We start from the raw sequence: 27,307 nt of genomic DNA on the forward strand, positions 1-27,307 counted from the left end.
TAGACTAGGAAGATACAGAAACAAATTTCAGTGACAGATGAGATAGCATTCTACCTAGATACATAGGAACACACAGGAGAATGGTGTGTTTAAAGGCATTTAGTTACATTACTGAAAATGTTAAAATGATGGTGGTGGCTGGTAGTAGTATGGTTTTGAATGTGAAAGCTGTATTGTATTTCTTATAGTGATTTTGTAGAATGCTTAGAGAGTTCCCTTGAAATGTGAAACGGTACATAAATTAAATACTACTCTCTCTTTTTTTTGTCCAAGGACAAAGCTTCAAAAGAAGCAAACTTTATTTACAAGCACATAGTGAACAACTTTAAATCTGTAAACCATACAAGCTACCCAGACTGTTTCTAATACTTATGACTTTCACAGCACAGACTTTTCTCAGCACTTGAGAACCACTCCAAAAGAATCATTGCTCTAGTCACATGGCAATAAGTTTAGATGAGGCACTGCATCTTACATTCATTCTGTATCAATACATAGAAGAAAACAAATATACATACATTTTTTAAAAACCATTAGCCACAAAGAAAAATATCTACATAACATTTATTCACATGACAAAATAATGCTCTTTTTTTTTTTGTTAGTCAAGCATTTCTACAATTGTATGGTTGAACATCAGTCTGCTGTCATTGAAGCAAACTTCTTGCCCAGAAGGATGAAAAACTGAAGGAAGTTATTAAATGCCGACATTGTGACCTGTACAATAAAATGTGCAATTTTACATTTGACTCACCGAGTTATTTTAGTGGCACCACAGAGAGTGATAGCATTGATTTGGTATTAAGGCCCTATTGTAATCTATCAAAAAATAAAGCCTAGTGTGTCCCAGGGCCTGTGATAGAAGTGCTAATGACCCCTTCATATGACAATTCAATGGGTTTTTTTAACAAAATGCTATTTTCTCCACCTTGCTATTAACCCTGTCAATCCATCTTTAATACGCCTGCACAACTTGTAGGAGCCACCAAGGCAGGTGTCTAACCAGGGCAAATACAACCCACAACCCACCAGCATTCAGAGATAAAAGGTGATTAAAGCTCCTAGTCACATCAATTATGCTGCCTGTTTGGATACAAAAACAGGAAGTCACCTGACAAGGACACAATAAATGGTCGGTGGGCTCCATTTGATATTACAAGTCTTAAATTGTTTGGCCCTAAGCTCTGCAAAACTCTGTTTCGTTTGTCTAGTGTAGTCTATAAGCCTATTGGGGGATGCTATTTCTGTACAGCACTGCAAGGTTCAAGAGCAGGAGGAGTAATAGCAGCAGTAGCATCAAGTGGTACTATTTCAGGCATATTTTCTTTTTCTTTTACAAAAAGAGAGAGAGAGAGAGAAGCTATGACAGGCCTGGCTTGTGACTTCTGTAGGAATACCCACAAATGTTTCTGAGTATTCTACTCACAAATTACTTTTGCTTGCAGACAAATGGTGGGAACAGATTTAACATCTCTGCTTTACCCATCACTACTCTTTTTCCATTAAAAAACAAGCAAACCTGTGAAAGCATATACAAGGCAGGAAAAATCCTAGGCACTTAGTTGCCTGAGATCCTAGGAATGTTATATGGGGCTTGAAATATTTATGCAGTACTGCATGGGCCTGGTATCTTAAACAATATGATACTAGATCTCAGAAATTTAAGGCTGATTATTAAGCAGACAGGTTATTACATTCTTAATAAAACCTTTCCCAAGTCTCTGTAAAATATTTTGCTTGTGGAATGGAAACCACACTCCCTTCATCCTATCTAGTTTCTCTTCCAACCTCTTGCTGAAACATTGGCTAATCAAAGGATTTGCCAAGTTCAGTATGCTCTGCACCACTATTTTCTTTTAAATTCAATCTACATAATTCTGTGCTACAATTATTACTATTTTAGCTCAACCCAAGTGTGTTGCAATTCTCATATTTGTATCGACCACTTTTTGTTTTTTTAAGAAACATCAACCCACACCTGAATATTGCTACATACTTGATTCTGACCTCAGTTTGAATGATCAAAATTAACATTTGGCACATATGTCACAAGTGGTGTTTTTTTTAATATGTAAATACATTTTTGAAGTTTCACCATACTTAAGAAGTTGTTTTCATAATCACGTGGTTATAATTGAAAGGTAAATGTGCTGTAATATCTGGTGAATTATTAGCCTTTAATGTAGCAGGGTAGATTTCCTGGATTGTAACAGTTAAATAAGTGTATCGACTCTTGTAGGTTTGTTTCTAGCTCCTTTTATCTGTGGACTTCTTTTTTTAAGTTGTGAGAAATTCAGCTTGCAAGGTCTTGAGTCCCTTCCTGAAGAAATTGACCTTCTACAACGCATGCGTTTCAGATTTGAGTGCTACATTTTCAAGAAAATGTGGAACAGTTATACTTGCAAGGCAAGGTGCATCTTCAAAGTTACGCTTAACAAACAAATTCATTGCCACTTTCAACAATAAGGTGTTTGTTTGCTTCTTTTCTTTTTCCTAAGAACATTGAACAATATTCTTTCATTCAAAAGTATTTCCAAAGCTGCCAGCATCATCTTATATGCTTAACGTTCTGTTATGTTATAGAGTCACAAGTCTTCAGCCCCAGGTTTGATGGGCCGGTCACATAAATAGCAGTCTTTGGAAGGTAACCAGCAGCTCCATATTGTTACATTTCCAGAAATGGGCCAGCTTTCCTGTTTTGAAGAGGTGAAAAAACCCCAGCCCATTCACACTGTACCAATTTTTGAGCAGCTTAACTACCATTGCCCATTCATTTCATCGTTCTACGTGCTTCATTTTATTGCACTGCTGAACTGAGTAGCTGCTGATTCGTTTTCTTGGAACTGCTTGGTGAATCAGAAACTGCAGCAACTTTCAAAGAATTTTTAATGGAGCTAAGTTCCCATGTATGCAAGTTAATAAAATGCACACCACAAAATCTCCTGGCAATCTTGTAGAGTTTTTTAAGAACAGCTTTTCTCAGGAGAATGTATACCCATGGATCTAAAATTTGATTCCATGTCGCCATTCGGAGAGCGAATAGGATTGTTTCACAGGATTCCTGGGAATGATTTTCATTTATTCCAATATTGGCCATGGTCACCTGCAAAAGGAAATAAATTCTATTAGATATCAGAACACATCATCTAATATAGCCGTATTAATCATCTTTCATTCTAAAGACTTTGTTATAATTTGCTTTCAGAATAATGAAAACTGCTGAATATCTGAAAACTAATGAGTTGGGTGGAATACAAACAGGTCGAAACAAAATAAATAAACTCACTAGATCTTCCTGGCAGTTGGTGGAGGGATGGAAAAGCATGATGTTAAAGGAGTGAACAATCACATACCAATGAATTTTGATGCAAACAGAAATAGGCCAGAGAATTAGGCAGAATGGGAGAAGGTTGGCTGGGTACTGGCATTAGAGAAAGGACCAAGCTGTGTGCTAGCATAAACAGCTTTCCCAGTTTCCCCCAAACCTGCTTTTCTCCAAACCTGCATCTACTAGGTACCTCCTTTGACCCACCTAAAATTCGCTAACTCCTTTGATTTCTGCATGCTACCTTTCTTAGTGGAGCATTTCCCATTTTATTTACTCAAAATTTCATGCTACAAACCTCATTTTACCAATTAGTACTTAATCATGCAAAACCTAATTACTCTTACTAAGAGTTAAAATTAGTATACAATTCAAAAATGATATCATTTGAAATGATATCCTGAACAGATATCGCCAACGTAATATAGGAATGGCTAGGCATTCCATTCTATGTATAACCATCTGGGTACATGAGAATATGTTACCTCCTAATATGGCTCCAGATGAAGATTTGTGATTTGAGATGTCACATAAAGAAGCAGAAGCTGGTTTATTTATTGCATAAAGATTTATAACCTTCCCGTGAACCACTCAACTCCTTGTTTATTCAACTAATCTTAAAATTCATCTGTTTCCATTAAAGTGAGGAATCTTATGCGTTCAACCATTTAGAATTAATTGGAATTCAATATATCATGTTTAATGCTTCTCTTGGACATGGGTTCAGGTATGTTCTGGTTATCTTAAAAAGCAACATGCTTTTTGCCCTGAAATCCAAGAATTTTAAATTAAAATTACACCAGTAATAATAGTCTCTTTTAATTGAATTACGTTTCCATTCCATTAGTGCTGAAGAAAATAGATTTGTACTAATTTGCATCCTATGATTATTAGGAAAGGCATATTAATATATGCCGTAAATAGCCTGGGCCCAGTATAGCTGAGGGAGCGTCTCCACCCCCATCGTTCTGCACAGACGCTGAGGTCCAGCACCAAGGGCCTTCTGGCGGTTCCCTCATTGCGAGAAGCAAAGCTACAGGGAACCAGGCAGAGGGCCTTCTCGGTGTTGCCCGTCCTGTGGAACGCCCTCCCACGAGATGTCAAAGAGATAAACAACTACCTGACATTTAGAAGACATCTGAAGGCAGCCCTGCTCAGGGAAGTTTTTAATGTGTGACATTTTAATGTATTTTTAATCTTTGTTGGAAGCTGCCCAGAGTGGCTGGGGAAACCCAGCCAGATGGGAGGGTACAGATAATAAATTTATTATTATTATTATTATTAATTATTATTATTATTATGTTTGGCTCTTCTCAAATGATGAGCTCCATTGCCATGGTTTTATCTGGCAACAATTGTGGGTAGTGCCAAGTGGCCACATTAAATTCCCCTCAGTGACACCTACATTGGGTGTTCTGTGTTTGTCACTGAGCACAGACGTGCCAAGACACCTATCAATTCTAGGGGACCTTGCCATGGTGCCAGGTGTTGATGCCACATCTTTCAAAAAAAATAAATTAGTTGCTGAGGACCAATGCATTTAAGTGGGAACAGAAAATGGGTTGATGTACTATTACTACAATCAATAAATTCATAGCATTAGAAAGTAATTCCCAAAGTAAATTACAAAAGCGATGATTTTTTTTCGAGCCATTGACAAATGCAAAACTCTCTTAAATCAACTCTTCTCATGTGGTGAAGCCATTTAATATTCTCTCCTACCAATGTAAGAATGTTCAAGAAGGTGCTTAGAGAGAAAGGAAAACAAGGCTATGTTTGCAAAGTCCCCCATCAGCAATATATTTTCCCATAACCAATGCCTGCAGTGGCACAAAAAGATAATGAGTCAGAACACATTTATAGTTCATGGCTGAGTAACTCAAATCCTTGGAACACAATGAAGTGATGTAGAGATCTATCCAGGTGGATTTCAAAAGAATAAGGAGATGGGATTCAAATTAAAATCCATATAACTATTTGAAAATTGAAAGCCTGCTTTGGATAACCTTTCTGGGCACTTAAATTAGCCCAATCCATCTAGAATCCCATTAATCATGATTAGCTTATTCCATTAGTTTTAAAAGCAGCTCATCATGACTAACTTCAGCTACAGTCCATGCAGAACAGTTAGATTAGCCACACACCAGCTTTGATCACATCAGATCAAAATCAGTTTGAAAAAAAGACAAACAGATAAACAGGCTATTGGCTTTGAAATCCCATTACTTCTACTAAATGCAACGAAATAGCAGGGCCTTTAGAGTTAAGAATTATAATTTCATTAGTGTATAACTGCTTAAATCATTGAAACATTGCATCTGAGAAAAATATTTATGTTTAGTCTTAGGCAATAAGGACTGATTGAGACCAAGGGAAAATATCTGGCAAATCTGTGTGCAAGTTTCATCAAGATGCTAGCGCAGTGAATCAGTTTGACGTGATGGCTCTGAGTTGACTGCCAGATTTGTGAGAGTGCAAAGTTGAGATTTCCAAAAAGACTGCAAGGCAAACTACAAATCATTCCTTAGAGTATGCACACGTCTATGACCACATCCTGTTTAGTCATGAAAGTTCAGAAGTCAGTGCATAAAACACCCCTGAATGTGTTGCCCCATACTTGCGAGTAGCTTTGAATAGGCATCACATCCAAACCATGATTTTTCTCTGTGCAATGAATCCATATGCATGTTCTTATGGATCAGCTCATGTTTTCTGGCACTGCCATACAGATAGTATGTTATTATCTAAGTCCACTCCTGCCAGCTGTGAAACTCTGTGTCTGGGAGCATTTTTCTGGATGGAGAGACTATCGTCTGGGGGCGGGGATCATTGGCTTTATAAGCTTTGACCAGGCCCCTAAATTGCCTCTTTGGGACATTTGTCTTACCCAACCCATCCTCTTTTTTAATATAGGATAACCAGTGCTTTATTTTCAGCCAGAACCTCTCAGGTGGGCGCCATTGCCATTCTAAGAGTACAAAGGAGGTGTTCATGGTGAGTTCCAGCACCTCTTTTTCTAGAAAAATAGCACTGAAGATAGCCAGTCACTTTGTAGCTGAGTAGGAGTGTTTTGCAACCTGCCACAGGTAAGCAGGTTTTTTCACCTAGTCTGTATTGGGTTCAGAGGGGGTTGGTGTTTAGGTTGAATTGTTGTTGTTGTTGTTGTTGTTGTTGTTTTAAAAAATTAATCCAACCTATCTAAGTTTCTCCAGCCACTCTGGGTAGCTTACAGCATATATAAAAATGTAATAAAACATCAAACATTAAAAAACAGAATATCTTATACAGATTATAAATAAACCAATAATTTAATAGAGGAGAAGAAGGAGGAGGAGGAGAAGAAGACATTTACAGTTATACCCAAATTAAAATAACCACCAACACCAACTAAACATTTAACCAAACCCAACCCAACAAAAACAAAACAGAGGGACCAAAATTACAACCATTTAAAACATGTTAAAATATGTTAGCCAGTTGCCCCAACCCAATAGGTTGGTTTGGTTAAGTTGGTTTCATGGTTAAGTTGGTCACATGGTTGGCAGGCAGATGCAGGAAAGGCTGTGGTGAGGTGTGGCATGTGAGCACCCTTAAGCACCTTTGAAAGTGAAGGGCATTTTCAGAGACAAGTTGCTTTGGGTTTTGAGGCCCTTAGCCTGGAAATGGAATGTTATTGAGACTAATCTGGCACACCTGCCCAGAGTTGTGGGATCCAGGAGGGGGTGGGACAGGAAAGGCTCCCTATTCACCATAAGGTTTTGGGTCTATGATATAGCATATGCCTTAGAAGGGCACAGCTTGGCTCACCAAGGTTGAAATTAAGTTAGGTTCCCAATCTTCTCTTTGTTTATTTATTAAATCTGTATACTGCCCTTCATTTGAAGATCACAACATAAAAATACAAAATGAGAACATAAAAAGACAAAAACCAAACCAATAGCTCCCACACCCTCTCACAAACACATTTAAAATGACATTGAATGTTAATCAGAGAAGACCTGGTTATACAGAAACATTTTCGCCTGCACCTGAAGCAGTGGCGTAGCGTGGGGGATGCAGGGGGGGCCGGCCGCACCGGGTGCAACATCTGGGGTTAGGGCAAATCCACGGGTTAGGGGGCGCAAATCCACGGGTTAGGGGGCGCAAATTACTTGCCTTGCCCCGGGTGCTGACAACCCACGCTATGCCACTGACCTGAAGATATATAATGAAGACACCAACCAAACCTCCCTGGGAAGAGCATACCACAGATGGGGAGCCACTGCAGAAAAGGCCCAATCTCATGTTGCCACCCACCGGACCTCTCATTTCTGCTGTAGATGTAGTTTAAATAAAATGTGGTCCTACCTATTCATTGTACAGTTGTACCTTGGATCTCAAATGCCTTGGCTCCCCAATGATCGAAACCTGTAAGTGAGTGTTCTGGTTTTTGAACAATTTATGGAAGCCGAACATCCGATGCGACCCCCGGAATTTATTCTGTTCGAGAACCAAGGCATGGCTGCAGTGGCGTAGCGTGGGGGGTGCAGGGGGGGCCGGCCGCACCGGGCGCAACATCTGGGGTTAGGGCAAATCCACAGGTTAGGGGGCGCAAATCCACGGGTTAGGGGGCACAAATCCACGGGTTAGGGGGCGCAAATTACTTGCCTTGCCCCGGGTGCTGACAACCCACGCTACGCCACTGCATGGCTGTATTTATATCACGCCTTTTTCTCCAAGGAGCTTAAGGTGGAATACAGTACATGGTTCTCCCAAATCCCATTTAATTCCCACAACAACTCTGTAGGGATAAAACTCTCAGATTAGTCTGAGAGGCAGAACCCTAGTCTCCCAAGTTTTAATTGGACACTCTAACTCCTACACCATACAGTGGTACCTCGTGTTACGTACTGTCCCCCTTACGAATGCTCGGGTTATGCGCGCCACTAACCAGAAGTAGATGCCCCTTGTTGTGAACGTTGCCCCAGGATGCGAGCGGAAGTCGCGCTCCGGCGGTGCAGCAGCAGTGGGAGGTGCCATTAGTGACAGCACGCCTCATGGTATGTTATTTCCGGTTACCAACAGACCTCTGGAACAGATTAAGTACATAACACAAGGTACCACTGTATTTCAAACCCATCCCTTGTGTCTTACTTCTTTACTCCTGGGTCCAGTAGCTTATTACAATGTAGCTTATTGGCACAAGAATAGATACAAATTGTACAGAAAAACACTAAGTAGCCTTAGTGTTTTTCTACACTATTTGATACTAAGTAGTATCATCCAAAATACGAGCAACCTTGTGCCTGCATACACACAGCCCCTTCCCTCTTCCCTTCAGAGAACACTATAACAAAGCCTGGAAGCCTTCAATTAACGAGGAAGATTAATTACAAGATTAATTCCAGCACAACTGGAACAGTAAAGCAAAATCCCACTACCCTAGTCTTCATAATTTAAAGTCATTTTGGTGAGCACATGAACGAATGAACAAAATAATCTGGAAGCGCTCAACCTGGAAGGAAAAGCTAACAAGAGATAAGAATTCTTACAACCCTTTCGGCAAATAGCTAATTTGCAATGCCCAGAACTAAGGCTACAACATTGTCTGAAACTGGACTTCTCGTTTCCCACTATCCCAAATATAGATGCTCCAAATATTCATAGATGGGAATAAGTCATGTGTCTTCCTACCAGAGGCATGCCTTAGTGCAACAAATACACATAACTCGTATAAACAGCATGTTACTCCTGTTTCTTCCATTCAGTTTTTACTTCCTAGTGCAGGGAGAGCTAACTAGCAATGGCAAGAAATTACAGTAATAATATATTTCTACTGGTAAACTTTCAGTTGTATATAGGCCAGCTGTAGCATACTGGTAAATTTATAACTGGGAAGTGCAAAAAAAATGTGCAATTTTATTTATTCCTCATGCAGGCACTCGCAGAAAAATCAACTATTTTGCTCCATTGGCGATCTAAAATTACTGGTGGGAATATAGTTGGCATTTTAATTGTCTCATTAAAAATAGTATAATTTCACATTTCTACTCTCTGAGGAGAAATAGTATAAAATATCCAATTTGCATTCTTTCAGATTACACAAGCTGGTGAAAGAAAGTTTGGTCTGGGGGAAAAATTAAACCTACTCAGACAACATCTTAACCTTCATTTCAGAGACTTTCATGAGCCAGGGGATGAATTCTTTGGCACTAGTGGAATATCTATGCCCATCAGGTAACACTTATTTAGGGTGCAATCCTACCTAGCAGAGCAATAAACTAGCAGAGCAAAAATTATGGCAGTGGGGTCGAGCTCAGGATCCAGTGAATCCCAGCCCAGCTCAGCCACTCCCCACACCCAGAATGTGGTATAGGTATCATAGGTTTCAGTGGGATATATTGGGTGATGTCCAACTAAATTCTACTCACAGCAGATCTATTGAAAATAATAAAATAATAAACTAAGTTAGGTCCATAAATTTCAATTAAGCCCATGAATTCCCAAGTATTCTTCATTGCGGAATTTTATTCTACCCAAAAAACAAAATTTTGGAAGGAAATTGCATATAAATAGGACTACAAAGGTCATTAGTCCACAACTGTTGGAGCTGTCAACCTATCCACAGTCATTTGTAGTTTAAGAAGAGAAGGAGGGGTGAACTAGTAAGTCACCTGATTTACAATTATTACTAGTCCAAAGCCATCAGATATTGACAAGCCAGGACCATACAAAAAAATAAAATAATGTTCCATAACTAATGCCAAATTATCCATTATTAAGAATTGTAAAGAAATTCTCCTTCTGTTAGGAAATGTATTCCAAGTACAATTTATCTTCACTTTCCAATGAGACTAGGAATTATTAATAACAACAAATGGGACCATTTCTCTTTTTCTAAAAAGTTGGGAAGAAACAAGGCGTGAAAAAGTAATAAGAGAACATGAGTGATAGTAATCTTTGAAAACCACAAGTAGCAAGTGTCAGACCCTGCAGAGTTTTGACATAAAAGATTCCCTCTTTTGGTCAGAAATAAAGTTCACTTCCTAATAGGTAGCACATAATTAGGATTTTGTTAGAAATATTAATCTAAACCACATAGTAGAAATGATAGTAGTAATTACTTTTGGGGTTTTCTCATCTCAGATTAATGGGTTTTTCCCTTTTTAAAAATAGGTCCTCTCACAAAAGAGCAACGTTGAATAGTTGAATAAGATCTTTCCTCAAATGCATTCTTTTCCATTCCACCACCATATTATTCTGTCTCTCTCTCTTTCTCTCTCTGCAATCCCAACTAAATAACTGCTGATGCACAAGAGCTCTTGGGACACTTCAAAATAACAAAGTAAGAAAAGACTTGTAATGAGAAAGTTTCTTCTTCTTCTTCTGATTATATTTTCTACACAGAATTCAAAAGAAATAGAAATCTCCATTACTTGTGACTTCGGGGCATTTTCATTCTCTTAACTTTGTTACTGGAATATCTCCCATGAAAAAACACCAAAACACTAAGTATTAGTCAACGAGCTCTCCAGTCTTCCTACAAATGGAGGTATTAGTTCCCCCCAAAAATGAGTCTTTTAACAGATCAGTGGGAAAGAGAAATAAAGTAGGAACAGGGCTGTTTAGATAACAAAACAGTACTATTATAAACATTATGGAATTCTGCATGTGACATTTCAAAATAACACAAGAAAATAAATCAGCTCACATATGAAATCTGGAAGAGAACCTTTCAGAATTACATGACAAGATATGAAGTCCAGTTCCAAGCACTAAGCCACCAAACACATGCACAAATCCCAATTAATGGACCTCTTTGAGTGGGTATGTCACTACATTTCCTTCAACTGATGGCCAGCAGTGATTGCAGGATGGTTTACATGGACAAATACAACAATCCCATAACTGGAAATGAATCAACATAAAATATACCTAACACACATTTACTGGGGAGACCTTCTGATTTCAACAAAACATCCATATAAGACTTGCTTAGGACCTCTACTTTAAATGAATCCTTCAGCTGAAACCCCATTTTACTCTTATCCTACACAGATAGCATATTAAAAATGAATGTCATTCCCAATGACTTCACAGTCAAAAGAAAGAATACCAAAATATTAAATAAGAGTAACAACATTTGACAATTAGCTCATATAACATTGTTTGCAAATTCATTTCTTTTTTGTTTTAAAACCTAGATTTGAAGTTGCCAGACAACATGATGGTACACAAAGCATTTTTAAAAAACATCTTAGCCGGAAGACTTCTGTTTGGAGTTCATTGAACTTTGCTTTTAATTTGAAAATCATAATGAATGTCTAACACCCTTGTAGTTAAGGAGAAAGTATTGAAAACATCACTGCTGTGCTCCTTCTAATCAGCAGAAGACTACTGCTAGGTACATTTTCAATTCTGCTATGCACCCCAATAAACTGGCCAGCGGCAGAAGACCCCAAAAGTAAGCAAATTGAGACTTTCAGCTTGAAATCTTGATTCCCCTTTCAAAAAAAAAGTTTTATCAGCATTAGCATTATTGTCACATTAGCATGTCAACATTAACAGAAAAGCAAAAACAAATATAGAACCCAGATCTTTCTGACTTGTCTAATATTGTAATGTGCAAGCTTCACCAGGTTCTATTTCTTATCATTGGAGATTACATTATTTGTTATAGACGTTAGTTTGATTCAATAACCTTCATTGTACAAAACCACCAACCAATGTGTGCTAAAGGCAAGATTGCAATCCTGCTTGGCCTTGCCGCACCCATTCTCCCAGGGTAGGAAAAAGGCTATGTTCATGAGTTCAACCCATGTGTGTCATGTTGTCAAGAAAAGGTACCTATATAAGGAAGGTGAGAGAAAATAAGTAGAACCAACCAGGTTCCAAGGGGGTAAAAATTAAAATAAACCTATCATTTAATACAAGTCCCTTTTGTGTATCAACAGACTCAGGGCTGCCAAAGAGGTTCCTGTTCCTTTTAAGTGGTTTGGTTAATGGTACAATTCCTTTTTATAGATAGCTCTTAAGTGACCCTTAGATTTCTATCTAAGCTTAGTAAACTCTGTGAAGCCTGAAGAGCTGCTGCCTGTCAATGTTAACAGCACTGAGCTAGTGCTAGCATCTTGTGTTCCTATGTGAAGCCTCTAAGGGTTTGTCTGCACCTGGGTTTACTGTGTATTTGTGCTTCCCTTTTAAGTAGTGTCGTCCACGTGACATCCCCCTCAAACAGCTCCTATCAAGCTGTAAATTCAACTTCCCCAATCCAGGGATAATCCTATAACTTCTGAAAAATATGGCCCCAAACCAATCCACTTAAGACAGCAGGTGCATGGACTGCTTTTTAAAGAGAGTGGATCAAGCACTACTAATTTCACTACTCCCCTTTCCACACACACTACATCCCACCAACTGTGCTGATGCTGATTTCCAATGAGCTCCACAGACATGTGAAAAAAGTGCAATACAGGAAAACTGAATAATGGTTATTTCTGCAGATCTCCCTGCACCTAGACTCAGTAACTGTATCGGCTACTTTGCTCATGAACCCATCAAGAAAAGTCAGCAAATCCCACCCTAGGAGGAGCAACTTGCAAAGCAACTGCGTACTTAGAAGTAGCAAAGAACCTAAACGAACCTTGTTACTCAAGTAATCTGCATATCACCAAAATATTCCTGCATGCAGTTATAGCCATAGAGAAAACTAACAATGGTGCACGGTTGGAATTGTAAAAAGACTTAGAGGACATTCTTTCCTCTTGGGCTCCTTTGCTCTTGCTTCCTAAACACTGAATTATTTGCCTCTCACCAATTCTATTTTCCTGACAGAAGATTATTTGAAGTTATGGTGTGTTATCATCCAGCACAAAAGTTCCTATTTCTGATATGGTCTAGTCTCCTTCGGTTCAGTAATGCTGAATTCTCAATAACTTTTGACAGTATTTTTATTTTCATTGTCTACACACACCTCATTACTCTCCAACTAAAGTTAAAGTAATACAGCAATGGGAAATGGTGTGGTGCCTTTTGAGTTGTTTGAAATAAAGCAAATGTGACTCACAATTCAAGATAATAACTTCCAAAAGAAAAATACAAATAGGATCACAATCCTCTACAGATTTATGCAGGTGTGTGTGAGTCTGCATTCACAAGTATTCCCACTCACTTCTGTGAAAATAATTATGGGCATAAATCTAGATTATCATTTTCATGTGCTCAAAATAAGCCTGTCATAGCCATCCATGGAGGATACAGACTATGAATTTCAAACTGCTTAAAATGAGAATTTGTCCTTAATAGGTTTAATCCCCTTTGAAATCAATAGAATGAAGCCAGTTGAAGTGATTTGTAGTTTGTAGCCATAAATAAGTAAAGATGACAGCTGCCACCCTAGCCCAAATGTTAAGCATCCTAGCATTAAATAGAAAGCTGTTTAGGTACATGCATTACTAAAGTCCATCACCATCACAATAAATTGAACTGAAATTAAGAACCAGTTCACACAATAAGCCTTGCAGACTGAAGAGTCATCATCACCATGACTCCACGCACAGTAAATATAATTTGTTAATTGTGAATACATGAGGACAGGCCTTGAAAAATAACCAGCCCGATTTCATAGCAAGGCAGATCTGCCCGTTCTTCTAATTTAAAGTATATACAGAAAGGACTATTTGCAAAACGTGATATATGAACAGCTTCCAAAAGAAAAACTGCAACTGCTTAAGATGTACATAATTCCACAACTTCTAGCACCATAGGTCACTGAAATTTGGTTCATAGCTCTCTTGGTTCTCTTTGACCCTGGAGAATCAAATTGTTTGGGTGATTTCATACCTGGGTTGGAAGAATCCCATGCCTGTCGTGACCCTAAGCAGTTGTGGCACTGAGAAGCTTTTGCGGCCGCTCAGGAAATGAAGGGGACTGGCAAGTAGCTTCAGCATACAGATTAATGCTGCAGCAATGCTGGGGAAGGGGCAGGATTGATGTGAGGGCTATTTAACCCCTGCCCTCCAGTTCAGCAGACCGCTCACCCTACCACCCAACAGGCAGTGCTTCCTTTTGCTGGTCACCTTTTGTAGAACCAAGCAGGATTTTCTTTGCTCATCAGCTGATTGGCTGAGCTGGTGGGCTTCTCTTCATCTACTCTGTACTGATGTGGTGGGTGTACTTAGTGGCGGGCAGGGGGAGTCATTAAATAAGTTAATTGGCCACACTGGCAGGTAGATGCAGGAAATTATGATGTAGTTAAGGTTTGGTCAGCACTCTTAGGCACTATTACAGAGGAAGGCTGTGGTCTCAAGGACCACATTCAGAGCTGTGGGACCTGCTGCCATGGTTATGGAGCACATTTGTGTAAACCTGTAATCCATGCTTGGAGTTGAGGGACCTCACCTGAAAGGGGGGAGGCAATAGAGGAAGAACTACCCTTGGGCTTAGGCAAGGTTTTGTTATTAGTTAAACCCCACATCTTGGTTTCTCTGCCTACATCTACTTTCAGTTTAATATATGAACAAACATAGCCCTCTTTGGTTGTGACACACAGGGAACTAAAATATTATGGTAATTTCTTTTGGGAAAGGAAGAATGCAGTTGCCAGTTGCCTTCACTTTTGGGGTGAGTAGAAGGGAAAGATAAACAATACTGAACTGTATACAACAGGTTTCATAGCTTTCATCTCATTTACTTGGAAGTCCAGTTAAATTTAATAGAAGCTTTTAAAGCTGTGTGCCAATTATGTAAGGCAGACAGTCAGAGTATTGGACACATCCATTCTGTAGAGGTTCCAGAATCCCTCTTGGGCCCATTGTATTTCAATTTAACAGTGTCATAAATTTTAATCTCCAGCTTGTCTTTTTAAAGCAAGGTGTTTTTCCAGATTCCTCAATCTATAGCATCCCATTTAAGTCTGTCTAAAACAGTTTGACATTGTAAATATAATGTAATTATCAATTCTTACCCTAAATATTTGTACAGTGGTACCTCGGGTTAAGTACTTAATTCGTTCCGGAGGTCCAAACTTAACCTGAAACTGTTCTTAACCTGAAGCACCACTTTAGCTAATGGGGCCTCCTGCTGCCGCCGCGCCGCCAGATCACGATTTCTGTTCTCATCCTGAAGCAAAGTTCTTAACCCGAGGTAATATTTCTGGGTTAGCGGAGTCTGTAACCTGAAGCGTATGTAACCTGAAGCATATGTAACCCGAGGTACCACTGTAATCTTTGTATCTCTCTTTATAAAATCGAATAAAACTTTTTTTAAAAAAAAAAAAGAAACAAGTCCATTAAATTAGGCTAGCTGCTTTATTTTCGTATAACCTGTGTGATATATTACAGCTATTCTCATTTTGCGTATAAAAGGAGGCACAGAAGCCTTACTCAAAGCCAGTGTGTAAGAAGTTGCTTGAACAGACTCCATCCTATTATGCTAAATTGCACTTTAATAAAAAAAAAAGTCTCATATAATGCTTAAACTCTAATCCTTAAGAGTATCTACTGTCTCTTTTCAGAATCAGTTCAGAAAAATTGGAATCAGTTCAAGAAAAAAAAGAGACAAAGAAGAGGTGACTAGTGCATATTAACTCAGACCATAGCATTCCAGGAGAAATACGCATAGCTAAATGAAAAACAGGCTTCTATTACATCACATTCATTGTTTTGTTCGCAGCCTTAGCTTCATTTTAATCTCTTGTTGAATGTACACTGTAATTAATGAAATGTTTCTGCTTTGAACTATGATAAGAGGGGGCCTTTTTCATATCAGTTTAATTTTCGCGTCCATGTTGATCCTGCTTATATCATTCCCAAGCCAGGTACACAACATGAATATTTGTAAGTTAGATTTGACTATGGTTGTCTTGCTCTTGTGGACACTCCAGCACTGTAAAGCACAGCTAAATGTGATATGAATTAGTAAACACTGAATTTCTGCAACAACCAAAAAGCACTAAAGTATTGCAAATTTCACACATATAAAAAAAGAGTATAATGTAACCTATATCTGTCTATCACTCATACGTATACAAAGAAAAAGTAAATGAAGGCACTCTATAAATAAACATTGTAACCAGTCCCATTATGCATTCTTACACCATCCTGCTTTAGTCATAGTGATATGGATTACCAAACTATTCACACAACTTTAACTTACTGCATTGCTGCAATATCAGTCTTTATGTTTTCATGCATTCCGCAGCTACTTTTGTTTCTTGGATCCCTTTAAATACAGTATTTTCATCTGAAAAAAATATTGCTGATCCGATGCTAGTCTACCCAATGATGCAGTCCTATAACCAAGTTGTTGAATTTAATGTGCACTGACTGTTTCTGTTGTACCTATGTATTTTACCAGTTTTCCTTCTGCCAAAAACCTCAGCGGTAATAAATAAAGCAGGCATGCAATCCACAGACTTGTGCAGCTGTTTGACATTTAGTCTTTAACACCCTTTTGAGACATTGCCTGCTTTGAGAGAACACACTGCAGTGGGATGAGACTGTGGCAGCAGAACCCACACCCGACCTATATTCATTTGAAGTTCGTAGTACAGCCTCTTGGAATACAACTGAAAAAGCAAGGTGAAGGGAAGCCTAACACAAGTACAGCTGCATGATGATGGCTTCTCCCACTATTCAAATGAGCATGAGTAGGTTTGGCCAGAGACAATGTGTGCAATCCCATTCCATTCCCCTGAACCCCATTATACATGTTTATTCACCATAGACACCATAAGTTAGGGTTGCCATATGTCTGGAATTTCCCAGGCATACCCGGAATACTGCAGTCGGAAGAAGTGTCCAGGCATAAATCAGCAAAAATATATGTGGAAATCTGGAAATCCGTACATATGGCAATCCATGTCGGCAATGTCGTTTTTGATAATTTTCCTTTAAAACAGCTCAAAATCACCAATTTATTGCAATTTTGCCAAAATAGATCAACAACTTTTGTATCCTGATTTTCACTTTTTGAAATATGGCAACCCTACCATAAGTGGAAAAGGACATTATCAAAGATCCTAAGGCAGGCATAGGCAAACTCCGGCCCTCCAGATGTTTTGAGACTACAGTTCCCATCATCCCTGACCACTGGTCCTGTTACCTACGGATGATAGGAATTGTAGTTCCAAAACATCTGGAGGGCCAGAGTTTGCCTATGCCTGTCCTAAGGCATTGCACAAACTGATCTCGAAGACATATATAGCAAACGCAATCTAGCCAAAGAATAACTTTTACACCACATACAATGGGATCTAAATTTGGGCTAGATCAGATTCATAGTGAAAACTATATGGTATTTATAAATACAAAGACCTGCGTTCCACTAGGACTATGCTACTGAAAACAATAATGTGAGTTCTAATATCAGGAGCATCCATTTCTGTTGTCCATTATGCATTTTAATAAAACGTGTGGCTAAAAATGAGGAACACCATACATTAAACATGCATTTAAAAAACTGGCAAAATAATTAACCTCTTACCAGGAATGGACTCCAGCAAATGCAAGAGACACACATTATAGCCAAGAGCTGAATGATCATTTCAAAATGGTGAGATCTGCCTTGTCTATGTTGACTTTTAAATTTGACTCTTAGAAGTGTAATCCCCGTGACAGCATTGCACAAAAATGAAATACCAAGGGCCAGTAAACCCAAGCATGAAAAAAGTAAGAGGTAAAATCTGTCTTCCCAGTCTTCAATGTGCTCAGTTTTATAGAAACACCAGGTCCTTGACGCCTGGATTTGATAAGGTCTTAGCTGAAGTATAGGCAGTAAAGCTATGAAAATGGCAAAGAGACATACCATAGTCAACATAATCTTTACATGTTTAGAAGTCATTTTTGTTGAATGAAATATCGGCTTGGTGACTCCGATGCAGCGTTCAACAGCCATCACACTGCCCAGAAAAAGGGGACATAGTCCAAAGAACACCATGCAGATGCCAAAAATGCTGCAGAGAACATTTGACTGGTTAAATCGAATCCAGTCTTTGTCAGAGGCATATACAAATACTGCAATGGTTCCGTTGATGAGGTGACCCAACAGGTCTGTGATAACCAAGCCACTAGCAAAAAGCAAAAAAGATGCTTTTGATTTCTGTCTGAACCTCTGGTACGCCTTCATGAGAATTGCTATTGCAAGGCTGTTGGATAAAATCCCCACTGTCATGAAGATGATGGAAAAAAACACAGAGATCTTCTTTTCCGTGGGACAGGTAGTATTGGAGAATACACCAGTTCCAAGCAACGCTGATGGTTTTGAACTGTTCATTGTTAGAAAGGCAAACTCAGCATTCAAAACATATCAGGAAAACACCAGGCATCTGTAAGACATTAAATTTAAAAAAAAAACTATTTAAAATGTAGGAAATGGCAATATATTGCTCAACTCAGCTGACATACACTGCAGAAACTCCAACATTTATGTAATAGTCATTGCATCTGCACAACTCTTTTGAGGTGTGATGTGGCACAGTATTTCAGAGCAGCTAACTAATTATGGCTGCAAGCCCATGCATACTTACCTTGAAGTAAATCCCACTGTTCAGACAGTCGGGGGGTGGGGGATGCACAAAAAGGAAAGTCAAATTGTATTCACTAGCCCTGTCCTCTACATATTCACTTGGTCATTTGCAGTGGAGCCTGTGCATAATTAGGAATTACATGGGTCACACATATGGAGTATTATATGTGTTTAGGTGTTCAAGCATAGATAGGCCCTAGTGCCAATGAAACAGTGGGGAAAAAGACAGGACTGAGCAAGGGTGGAGGCAGCAACTGAGACACATGTAAACAAAGCATGTGTCACATTTAAAATCTTGAAACCAAAGTTGAGAAATACTTAAGTAGGAACAGAATTTACTACTAAAGGGCATTTCTTTTTTCCCAAAAAGTATACAGCAATATATCTGAAAGCTCTCATCTTTCAACTAAAGAATTTAGCTGAAATTGATATTCAAGCTGTGGTTGATGTTGCTTGTGTGGCCAAAAGGGCCCTATCCACATACACAATAAAGAACTACTCAAAGTTTGATAATCATCATCGTTGTCATCTTCATCCTCTCTAAGGTAAAAATCTATAGGTGGAACTTCCTAAAACCAATTCACTGATAACCAAGTGTGGACAGTGACCATGAAATGCTTACTTTTGGAAGGGAAAACAAAAAACCAGAGGCAGGTGGAATAGAGTGGAGTGGCTAGAATCCTGGACAGCAGCAGTCCACCCTGCTGCAACATTTTGTTGCAGGTCCCACTTGCATGCTAGCTAATGTAAATTTCATTTCCCCCAACCTTCACATTTCACTAATGCAGAGAGTCTGATTATACAAGTAAACCTTTAGCTTGCTTTAAAAAGAAAAAAGAAAAAACTATCCTGAACCTAATCTGTGACATTTTAAAAAAAAACTACTCACAAAACACTATTTAAATGAGCAATCATGTAATAGAAGTCAAAATCGAGAACATATGGAGAAGATAGATACATAACTGTATCTTACTTTTCCATATGTTTAACTGTCTCGTTGTGAATACATCTGTCTGATGGTTTTGTCTCACAAGATTGGTCACACATCAGTCAGGCACAAATGAGAAGTTTCGTGGCTGGAATTTGTTTCCAGTCTTGGGAATCCTTCCAAATTTGGAAAGTGACAGGGAGGCCAATAGGAGTCTTTGCTGTATGACTCTGAATGCAAAGGAAGATATGCGAGGTTTATAACTGTGAGCTTAGCTGGACTAGCAGTAGTTTTTGAGGGAAGCGGGGAAGTGGGCAAAACACTGCTGCCTTTGGGATTCTGATGCAAGATCAGTAGCTGAATGATTTTATTTACTTTTACTATGACCTGTTCACCTTTGTAAATAAAATAAGTAATACAAAGATAACCTAAGTCTACAGTGTTCTCTTTCATCCAGGCAAAACTAAACTCTGTAGCATTATCCTTGGACTTACTACTAGTCGGGGAACTGGTTAGCAATATTATCATACTTAGACTTTGGGTTGAATCCCCAACCCACAAGACACTACTTGTTAGAGGAAGCAGGGAGGTCATGTTCTAGTTCTTCCTCCTCTTTGCATCCCCTGCAATTCCCAAAAATCTGTTCCGGAAGTTTGGGGGCAGGGTGGGAAGTGATGAGCAGAGCTGCAGGTGGAAAGTTGCCAAAATTGACATAAACCTTTCCTTCATCCACCAAGAGCTTGAGCATCCTTTCCAATGAACAGAAGCAGCCCTTGCACTCAAAGGGCAAGTCTGGACCCATCCCTGTGTAACCATGTTTGCAAGCTTATGTTAAGTAAATCATAAGGGTTTGAAAATGTAAATTGAAAACAATCTGAAATACTTTAAAGGTGGGATACAATTCTTCTATATAATTAGAAGAATTTCACCACACTTTTCATCTTGCAAAAAATTACCATGAGCCTCAAAACTATACTTGAATTATTCATAGTGATGGTTGAACCCAGCTTGTATTATGACTAAATGGGTTCAACAGTTAATGTGTGTTCAACAAGACTGTGTCTTCATAGAAATTAGCTGGGTGAGACTTTTTTAGAAAAATAAATCTATTATTAGTTGGCAGAAATCAGTATTTGGGAAACTTTGGGCTGCTCATGCTGCTCAAACACCTACATATATTGAGAACATAGAGACAGGGGAAATAGAATAAAAAACAATTTTCATATAAATAATGGTGTGCTGATATATTGGAGTGACCAAATCAATGCATTCTACTGCATTTGTAGTACACATCTTGAAAAGCCAAGGGTTCCTTGAAGAGTCAGCGTATGTGAGCATGTTCTGCTTTGATTGATTGGCTCCCAAGAAACTGATGTATTTCTTGTTTATATTTATATGTATGATCTCTCGGGGTATAAAACTAGGACTTAATCTTACCTTAAACAATACATTGAAATACTATCATACATCGGCTGAGGCATAAGTGGATTGTTTAATACATGCAGTAAAATCGCAGGTCTAAACAATTCAGCTAATCTAGGAGCTGAAACTAGACCATAATGGCGACCCTATTGGCTGAGTAAATGTTTCGAAATACTGAACACATTTTTTTATTGAATCTTTCAGAATAATTCACATTGTTCAAAACTCCTAAAAATTAATTAACCTGCTTACCCATGGCAAAAACATATACGACATATCAATTGAGTAGAGGTATTCTATTCATCCGGTTTCCTGTGGATGCAACTGAACAAAATGTGCCATGCTGTCTCTCCCACCACACAGATCAATCAATGAGTCTTGTGGCTCCTTAAAGACTAACATATTTATTATGGCATAAGTTGTTGTGGACCTAAGCCCACTTCATCAGATGCACGATGACAGCTTATGCTACAATAAGTTTGTTAGTCTTTTGCAGCAAAACATTCAGCTAGCCTCGGGGCACCTTAAACGTTAACACAACCTCGGGAGACACTTAACATGGTTTATGCAGTGCTTAGTGTGCATCCTACACATGAGGGTGTGAACAAATGAGAGAATATACATGATTTGCATTTATGCATGTGCATTACCTTTCCAGTAGACTACATAACATACATACAGTTGTATTTACACAGTCCCTTCATAGGATGCTCTTAGAGCCTCCATTCACCAAATGACCATGCAAGAGGTGTCATACTATATTGTTACACATCACCCCAATCTCCACGAGTGGTGTGAGATTCCAGGGGTTGCAGGCACACTTTATCCAGGGTTTGTGTTTCCTTTTGGACTATGGGGCACAGTGGAGACTGTGGTGTCTTTATGATACATGGTTTATTTACACATATATACAACCTGAGTTTAGAAGGAGGGAGTGCACAGCATTCACATTCCAGGAGGGTCTCTTGCTTCCTCCATAGGCATAGCAGGCTTGGGTCCAAGAACAGGGAAATCAGCCATGCTCTCTCTCTCTTGGTTAAAGCCTGTCCTTGTCAGTCCACATGGTGCTCTTTGCCCTCCTTCCTCTTCCTTGTTGCAGCTATCAGACTGAAAGGATTTCTCCCCAGCCTACATCAAGCAAACTGAAATCCTAAAACCTTTCTTTTCTCTGCCCGCTAACACAAAGTTGAAGAAAGGTTTCCACCCCTCTTTGGCAGAGAGTACCGGTAACTGCTTTGTTAATCACCCATTATCTTCCTTCTGTTTTACATGATGGCTCTACTGCCAAGTTATCTCCTGATCAGAAAAAAAAACTCATTTAGCCTGTCTTTTAGCACTGCTATATCAAACATCTGTGACCTTCTCTTGTTAAATTCTAACTAAATCTAGGGAGCATAGGTCCCTTGCACCCACAAACTCTGGCACCCAATACCTATAACATTATACACTGCCTTGAGAGATGAAGGGGATTAGAGCACTATTCACAGCAACCATTCCCACAGGAAAAGAATTTGCTTAAAAAGGAAGCCATCCACCACAACACCCTGCTCCTCATTCATCAATAAAACTTCAGGGAAAGTGAGGTAAAAGCACGGTAGACCAAATTTATCTCCTAGAGCCTATTTAGGGGTCTGAGTAGGTACTGCAAAATATACATTTTCAAAAGCATATATAAATGCAGGAGAAACACCATGCTTTACAGTTGTAGGAAAACGGAGAGAATGATGCCAAATTTATTTACTTATTTATTTATAAAACTTGCTTCTCAAATTCCCCTTGAGGTAACTGTACTATATGGAATATTCTTGATTGATTTTTTAAAAAAATGAAATCAGCGGTAAGATATACACACACATATATCAATTTTAGTATTTAAAAAAAATACACAATGAAAACACAGAAACCCTATGGTAATGCTGGATGAGCGTTGTCGTGCATTTCTCCAAACAAGGGTAAGTGACCCAGGAGAATCTCATTGATGAGATGACTGGCCATTTCCACAATCATTCCTTCCTCATTTCTCAGCCTACGTATTCAATGCACTCCGATAATTCCTTGCAAAATACAGCAATATTATTCAACTTTCTGAATTTTAAGCTATAAATTGCTGGTGAAGAGCTGATACTATCTGTATTTAAATAATAAGATCAATCAGCTGAGTAGATTCTGACTAATTAGCTCCCCTTCTGGGCCATAATGATTACAATATACATGATTCCACTTTGATTAGGTCAGTTTAAGAGTAGGACTTCCAGGAGATAATCACTATAATATGCAAGCCTCAACATGCTTTGATTAGGAGTGCAACGTCAATGGAAATTATATAATTCAGGTGCAAGTTTGCCAATTCAGTAGTGGGAGAGTTCTGATACAAATACACTTAGTACTAAGCATTTATTTCTCTCCAGGAACATATCAGGCACTGTCCTGAATGCAGTGGTGCGCTTCCTAGCACAGAGAACTTACAGCCCACAGTTGACTGATAAGGAGAGAGAAAATGTTTTGTTTCTAGCATTTCAACTTACGGGGGAGCATAAATTGAAGTATGCAAGCATGCAACCTTAAACAATTAAAGGCAAGTAAAGCAGCAACATAAAAATAGTCATTATGCAGGGATTGCTTCTGTATAAAACATATCACTTGTGAAGTCTGTGGATGAGTTACATAGGTTACCTTTCTTGAAATGTAGGTTGTTTCTCATTTGATCTGGCTATATAGGAGCTTCAAAAGCTTTTCCTATTATCATTTTCAAAGACACCCTTTGTTTTGTGCCATTTGCCATACACATACACAATCAGGTTGCAAGACACCCATTATATTAAGAAGCTCCATGGTATGCCATTCAACAGACATTCTTATTTCTGAACATAGCACCACTGAATTGCACATAACCAGTGCTTTAAAGTAAAGTATGTGCCAGTACTCACCATGAAGTTGCCACACTTTTAACGTTTGCAGGAGGTGGGGAAATGTGCCAGTACTGCGTACCCTTGAATGTCCCCAGAAAACAATCACTGCACATAACATATGCTAGCAATATTCTTAGCAATATTCTAAGCTGCTATTCCACCAACCAGACAGGTTACCTAGAAGGTATGCATCAATCCCAGCCAAACTGATGTGACCAGAAAAGAGCAATCATGTGAAAGTTTTCTCAAAAGTAAATCCCAATGTAATCAATGGAGCTTACTCCCAGGTAAGGGGACTCAAGATTGCAGCCTCAAGAAAGAAATCTGATGCGGATGGGTGGATGACATGCTCCAGTACCAACTCAATTTACAGGACTCAGAATATTTCAAAAACTAATACATACCACAAGATAATAGGTATAACTGGAGGCTAAAGCGATGGGCAGTTACTGATGAGGGAGTGAAGGATCAATAGGAATCATTTAGTATGGAGAGGGGAAAGGGAGGATAAGAAGAAAGGGGAAAGAAGGAAAGGAGGTCATAATTCTGAGGAGATGGGGAAAATGAGTAAGGAATTCGGAATCCACTAGCTGAATCGTATTGCGGCAATCCTGTGATTGTGTCGTGCTAAGAAAGGTGTAACTATACAGAAGTTATTGAGAACTTGGGGAAAAGGCTAAGTAATGGAGAAGTGAGATGAACAGTGGGGAAGCAGTAGGGCTGATGAGAAAGCGATTAACCATGGAAAGGTCATGCTGTTGAGAAACGTAGGACATTATCCAAGAACAGATGGCAATAAGTTATGGGGAAAGGAAGCTGGAGGGGGCAGAGAGAAATGAACTGGGTGTGCGGGTGGGAAATGGGGACGAGAAACAGGAGAAGTGACAAACACTAATGTGCAGAGACAGTGTTCCGCATCTCTCACAAAGCAGCCTTTACCGAGCCGGACCATTGACCCATCTAGTGATGCCTGCACTGACTGGCAAGCTCTCCATGCATGCAAAGCAGGTCACAGAATGGCAGAGCTGGAAAGGACCCCAAGGGTCATCCAGCCCAGCCCTCTGCAATGCAGGGATCCTGCCCGCAGCTGTGCCAGGATGGGCTCGCTCTGCCACTGAGCTAACCTCTCAGCACCACTGGAGCTTAGTCTCAGATAAGAGGCTGCAAGCCGGTGGCCACCTCCATTCATCCGGGAATGTTTTAAATTCACACGCGCGCTCGGGCAAAGTTGAGCGTCACAGAATCATCGCGTTGGAAGGGACCCTGAGGATCATCCAGCCCAACCCCCTGCAATGCAGGAACACGCAGCTGCCCCACACCGGGATGGAACTGGCCACCTCGGCATTCTCAGCGCCCCGCTCTAACCGAGGGAGCTATCCGGGCTGCAGTCAAGCCAGGCTGGGTCCCGCTACCTGTGAGCAAGAGGAGCCAAGCCGTGTGCTCACCTGCAGCCCTCAAAGACCGGGGCGGGAAGCCTCCCCTTAACACACTGACTCGGGAACAAGCCCCGCAAGGAACACGGGAGGACTTCCAAGTAACACGGGTAGAGCTCCGTCCCGACTGTGGGCTTCTTCCCGCCCGGACCACTCGGCTGCCGCCGCCCTTGAAACCGAAGTTTGCCGGGCGCGGGAAGGCTGTTTACCTCCGCTCCCGTCCGCCGTGTCTCGCCTGGTCCGTTCATGGCAGCCGCCGCCCCCAGGCTGCTCCGCCAGCTGCTTCCAGCTCATCCCGCGAAGCGGGCGGACTGAGGCGGCAGCTCCGGCTGCCTTGACCCCTAGGCTCGCCCACATTCCCGCCCCTTTCGGCGGGCGCGAGCGTCACGCTTGTTGTCGGCTCGCTCCCGCGCGCCCTCGACGAGCCCTCCAACTCTCCTGTGAGGCGGGGGAGAGTTCTCTCCGCTGTCTCTTTTCCAGTCAGGCAGGCGCTGCCAGAGGCCAAGCAACATACACCTGGCGGGAAGGAGCGGGCCAGGGAGACGGGAGAGACAGTTTTTCCACCGCACAAGTGACAATAAACAGACCCACTCCCCGCGCTTTCCAAAGATTTAACGAGATGGGCTTCGTTCTCCGCGGAACGGCGCAGATGTGCTTCCCTTGGAAGCGCTTTAACCCCAAATATCCTCAGAGCTAAGGAGCGGATTGTTCCCTCGGTCTGGCACTCGCTCTGAGGTTTCCATATAAAAATGCTTAGCCCCTGACATCTTCACGAGGCTGAGCTACGTCAAGCCACGGGGGATGAAACAGATCTCACTTGGGAGACATCTGGTGTCACCTTCATGGTGGGGGGAGTCCAAGAGAAGGGGGGACACTAAGGCTGAAAACCTCAAACACTTAGGTGGGCTTTTTCCAGAGGAAGTGGTTGAAAAGAGCAGCAGACGGAGCTGGCCCTACCAGTGGGCAGGGCGAGGCAACAGCCTCAGATGATAGATGGGGTGGAGCAGGAACCATCTATCTATTCTTTGTAAGCACCCCAGCCATTTCCCACTGTTGGAGGACAGGGCTGGGTTGTTTTGTTTTTTGATAAATAGCCTTCAACCCACCACCCAAAAAACCCATTGCCTACTGCCCTCAGGTACCATAGAAGATGCTATCCCATCACCAGTGTTTAAGTACCATTCATCTGACAGCAAACGAGTGAATTGGACCAGTTGGTTACTGCTAGTGTAAGCCTGCCTTCCACTTGACACCCACACTGATCTACCAGAAGATATTGCCTCATGTGCTTGGGATATTCATGGAAGCAGAGAGTTGGAAGGGACACTGAGGATCATCTAGCCCAACCCCTTGCAATGCAGAAATTTGCAGCTGTCCCATGCAAGGATGTAACTGATTTAATCCAGTACAGGGCACAAGATGTAGTGGCATAGCTTTTATGACAGTGGGCTATGGACAGTATGCTTTCCAAAATGCTTTCCAACAAAAACTTCTGTGTAAAAACAAACCAATGGCTCCTTCCAACTTCTGAGAAATTGAGAGCGGGAATATACACAAATGTATAATGGGAATTGAGTGGATTTGCATCAGCGAGCAAATACTGGTAAGGATAAAACTGATTTATGGTTCAAATTCCAAAGATACCTGACACATATAGTAATGGCTCGGCAAAAGGACTTCTGTGCTTTTTTATCTAACATGTGCCTGGTTTGAGCTTTGACTTTAAGAAGTGCGTCGTAAGATAAGGTCCATCTCTTGAGTCACACTCTCTCTGCTCTAGAGTTGT

At 40.3% G+C, this 27,307-nt stretch overlaps 1 protein-coding gene across 3 annotated transcripts; it reads right to left on the reverse strand.

The window, feature by feature from the left end:
• Positions 1 to 281: 281 nt before the first annotated feature.
• On the reverse strand, positions 282 to 26,088 carry PTGFR (prostaglandin F receptor). 3 transcript variants are annotated; one of them, XM_077928557.1, is made up of 3 exons: positions 25,731 to 26,088; positions 18,110 to 18,629; positions 282 to 3,103 (listed from the first exon to the last, which is right to left on the reverse strand). In XM_077928557.1, exons 2-3 carry the CDS (start codon positions 18,575 to 18,577, stop codon positions 2,798 to 2,800), a joined length of 774 nt encoding a protein of 257 aa, XP_077784683.1. In that variant the 5' UTR covers positions 18,578 to 18,629; positions 25,731 to 26,088; the 3' UTR covers positions 282 to 2,797. The 3 variants fall into 3 exon arrangements, with proteins under 3 accessions (XP_077784683.1, XP_028588836.2, XP_077784682.1); XM_028733003.2 differs by having other exon boundaries at positions 17,789 to 18,629; positions 25,731 to 26,065; XM_077928556.1 differs by lacking the exon at positions 25,731 to 26,088 and adding an exon at positions 25,534 to 25,699 and having other exon boundaries at positions 17,789 to 18,629.
• Positions 26,089 to 27,307: the final 1,219 nt, after the last annotated feature.

The sequence above is a fragment of the Podarcis muralis genome, chromosome 5 (genome assembly GCF_964188315.1).
Source record: "Podarcis muralis chromosome 5, rPodMur119.hap1.1, whole genome shotgun sequence".
In the NCBI taxonomy this organism is placed as follows: Eukaryota; Metazoa; Chordata; class Lepidosauria; order Squamata; family Lacertidae; genus Podarcis; species Podarcis muralis.

What these genes read in the sequence shown, in the direction of transcription:
- PTGFR (XM_028733003.2), bottom strand. Translation starts at nt 18,577, where the DNA reads ATGAACAGTTCAAAACCATCAGCGTTGCTTGGAACTGGTGTATTCTCC. An exon ending in TTTGCTGGAGTCCATTCCTG is followed by an intron (nt 3,104 to 17,788) that starts GTAAGAGGTTAA and finishes TTCCTTTTGCAG; the next exon opens with GTGACCATGGCCAATATTGG.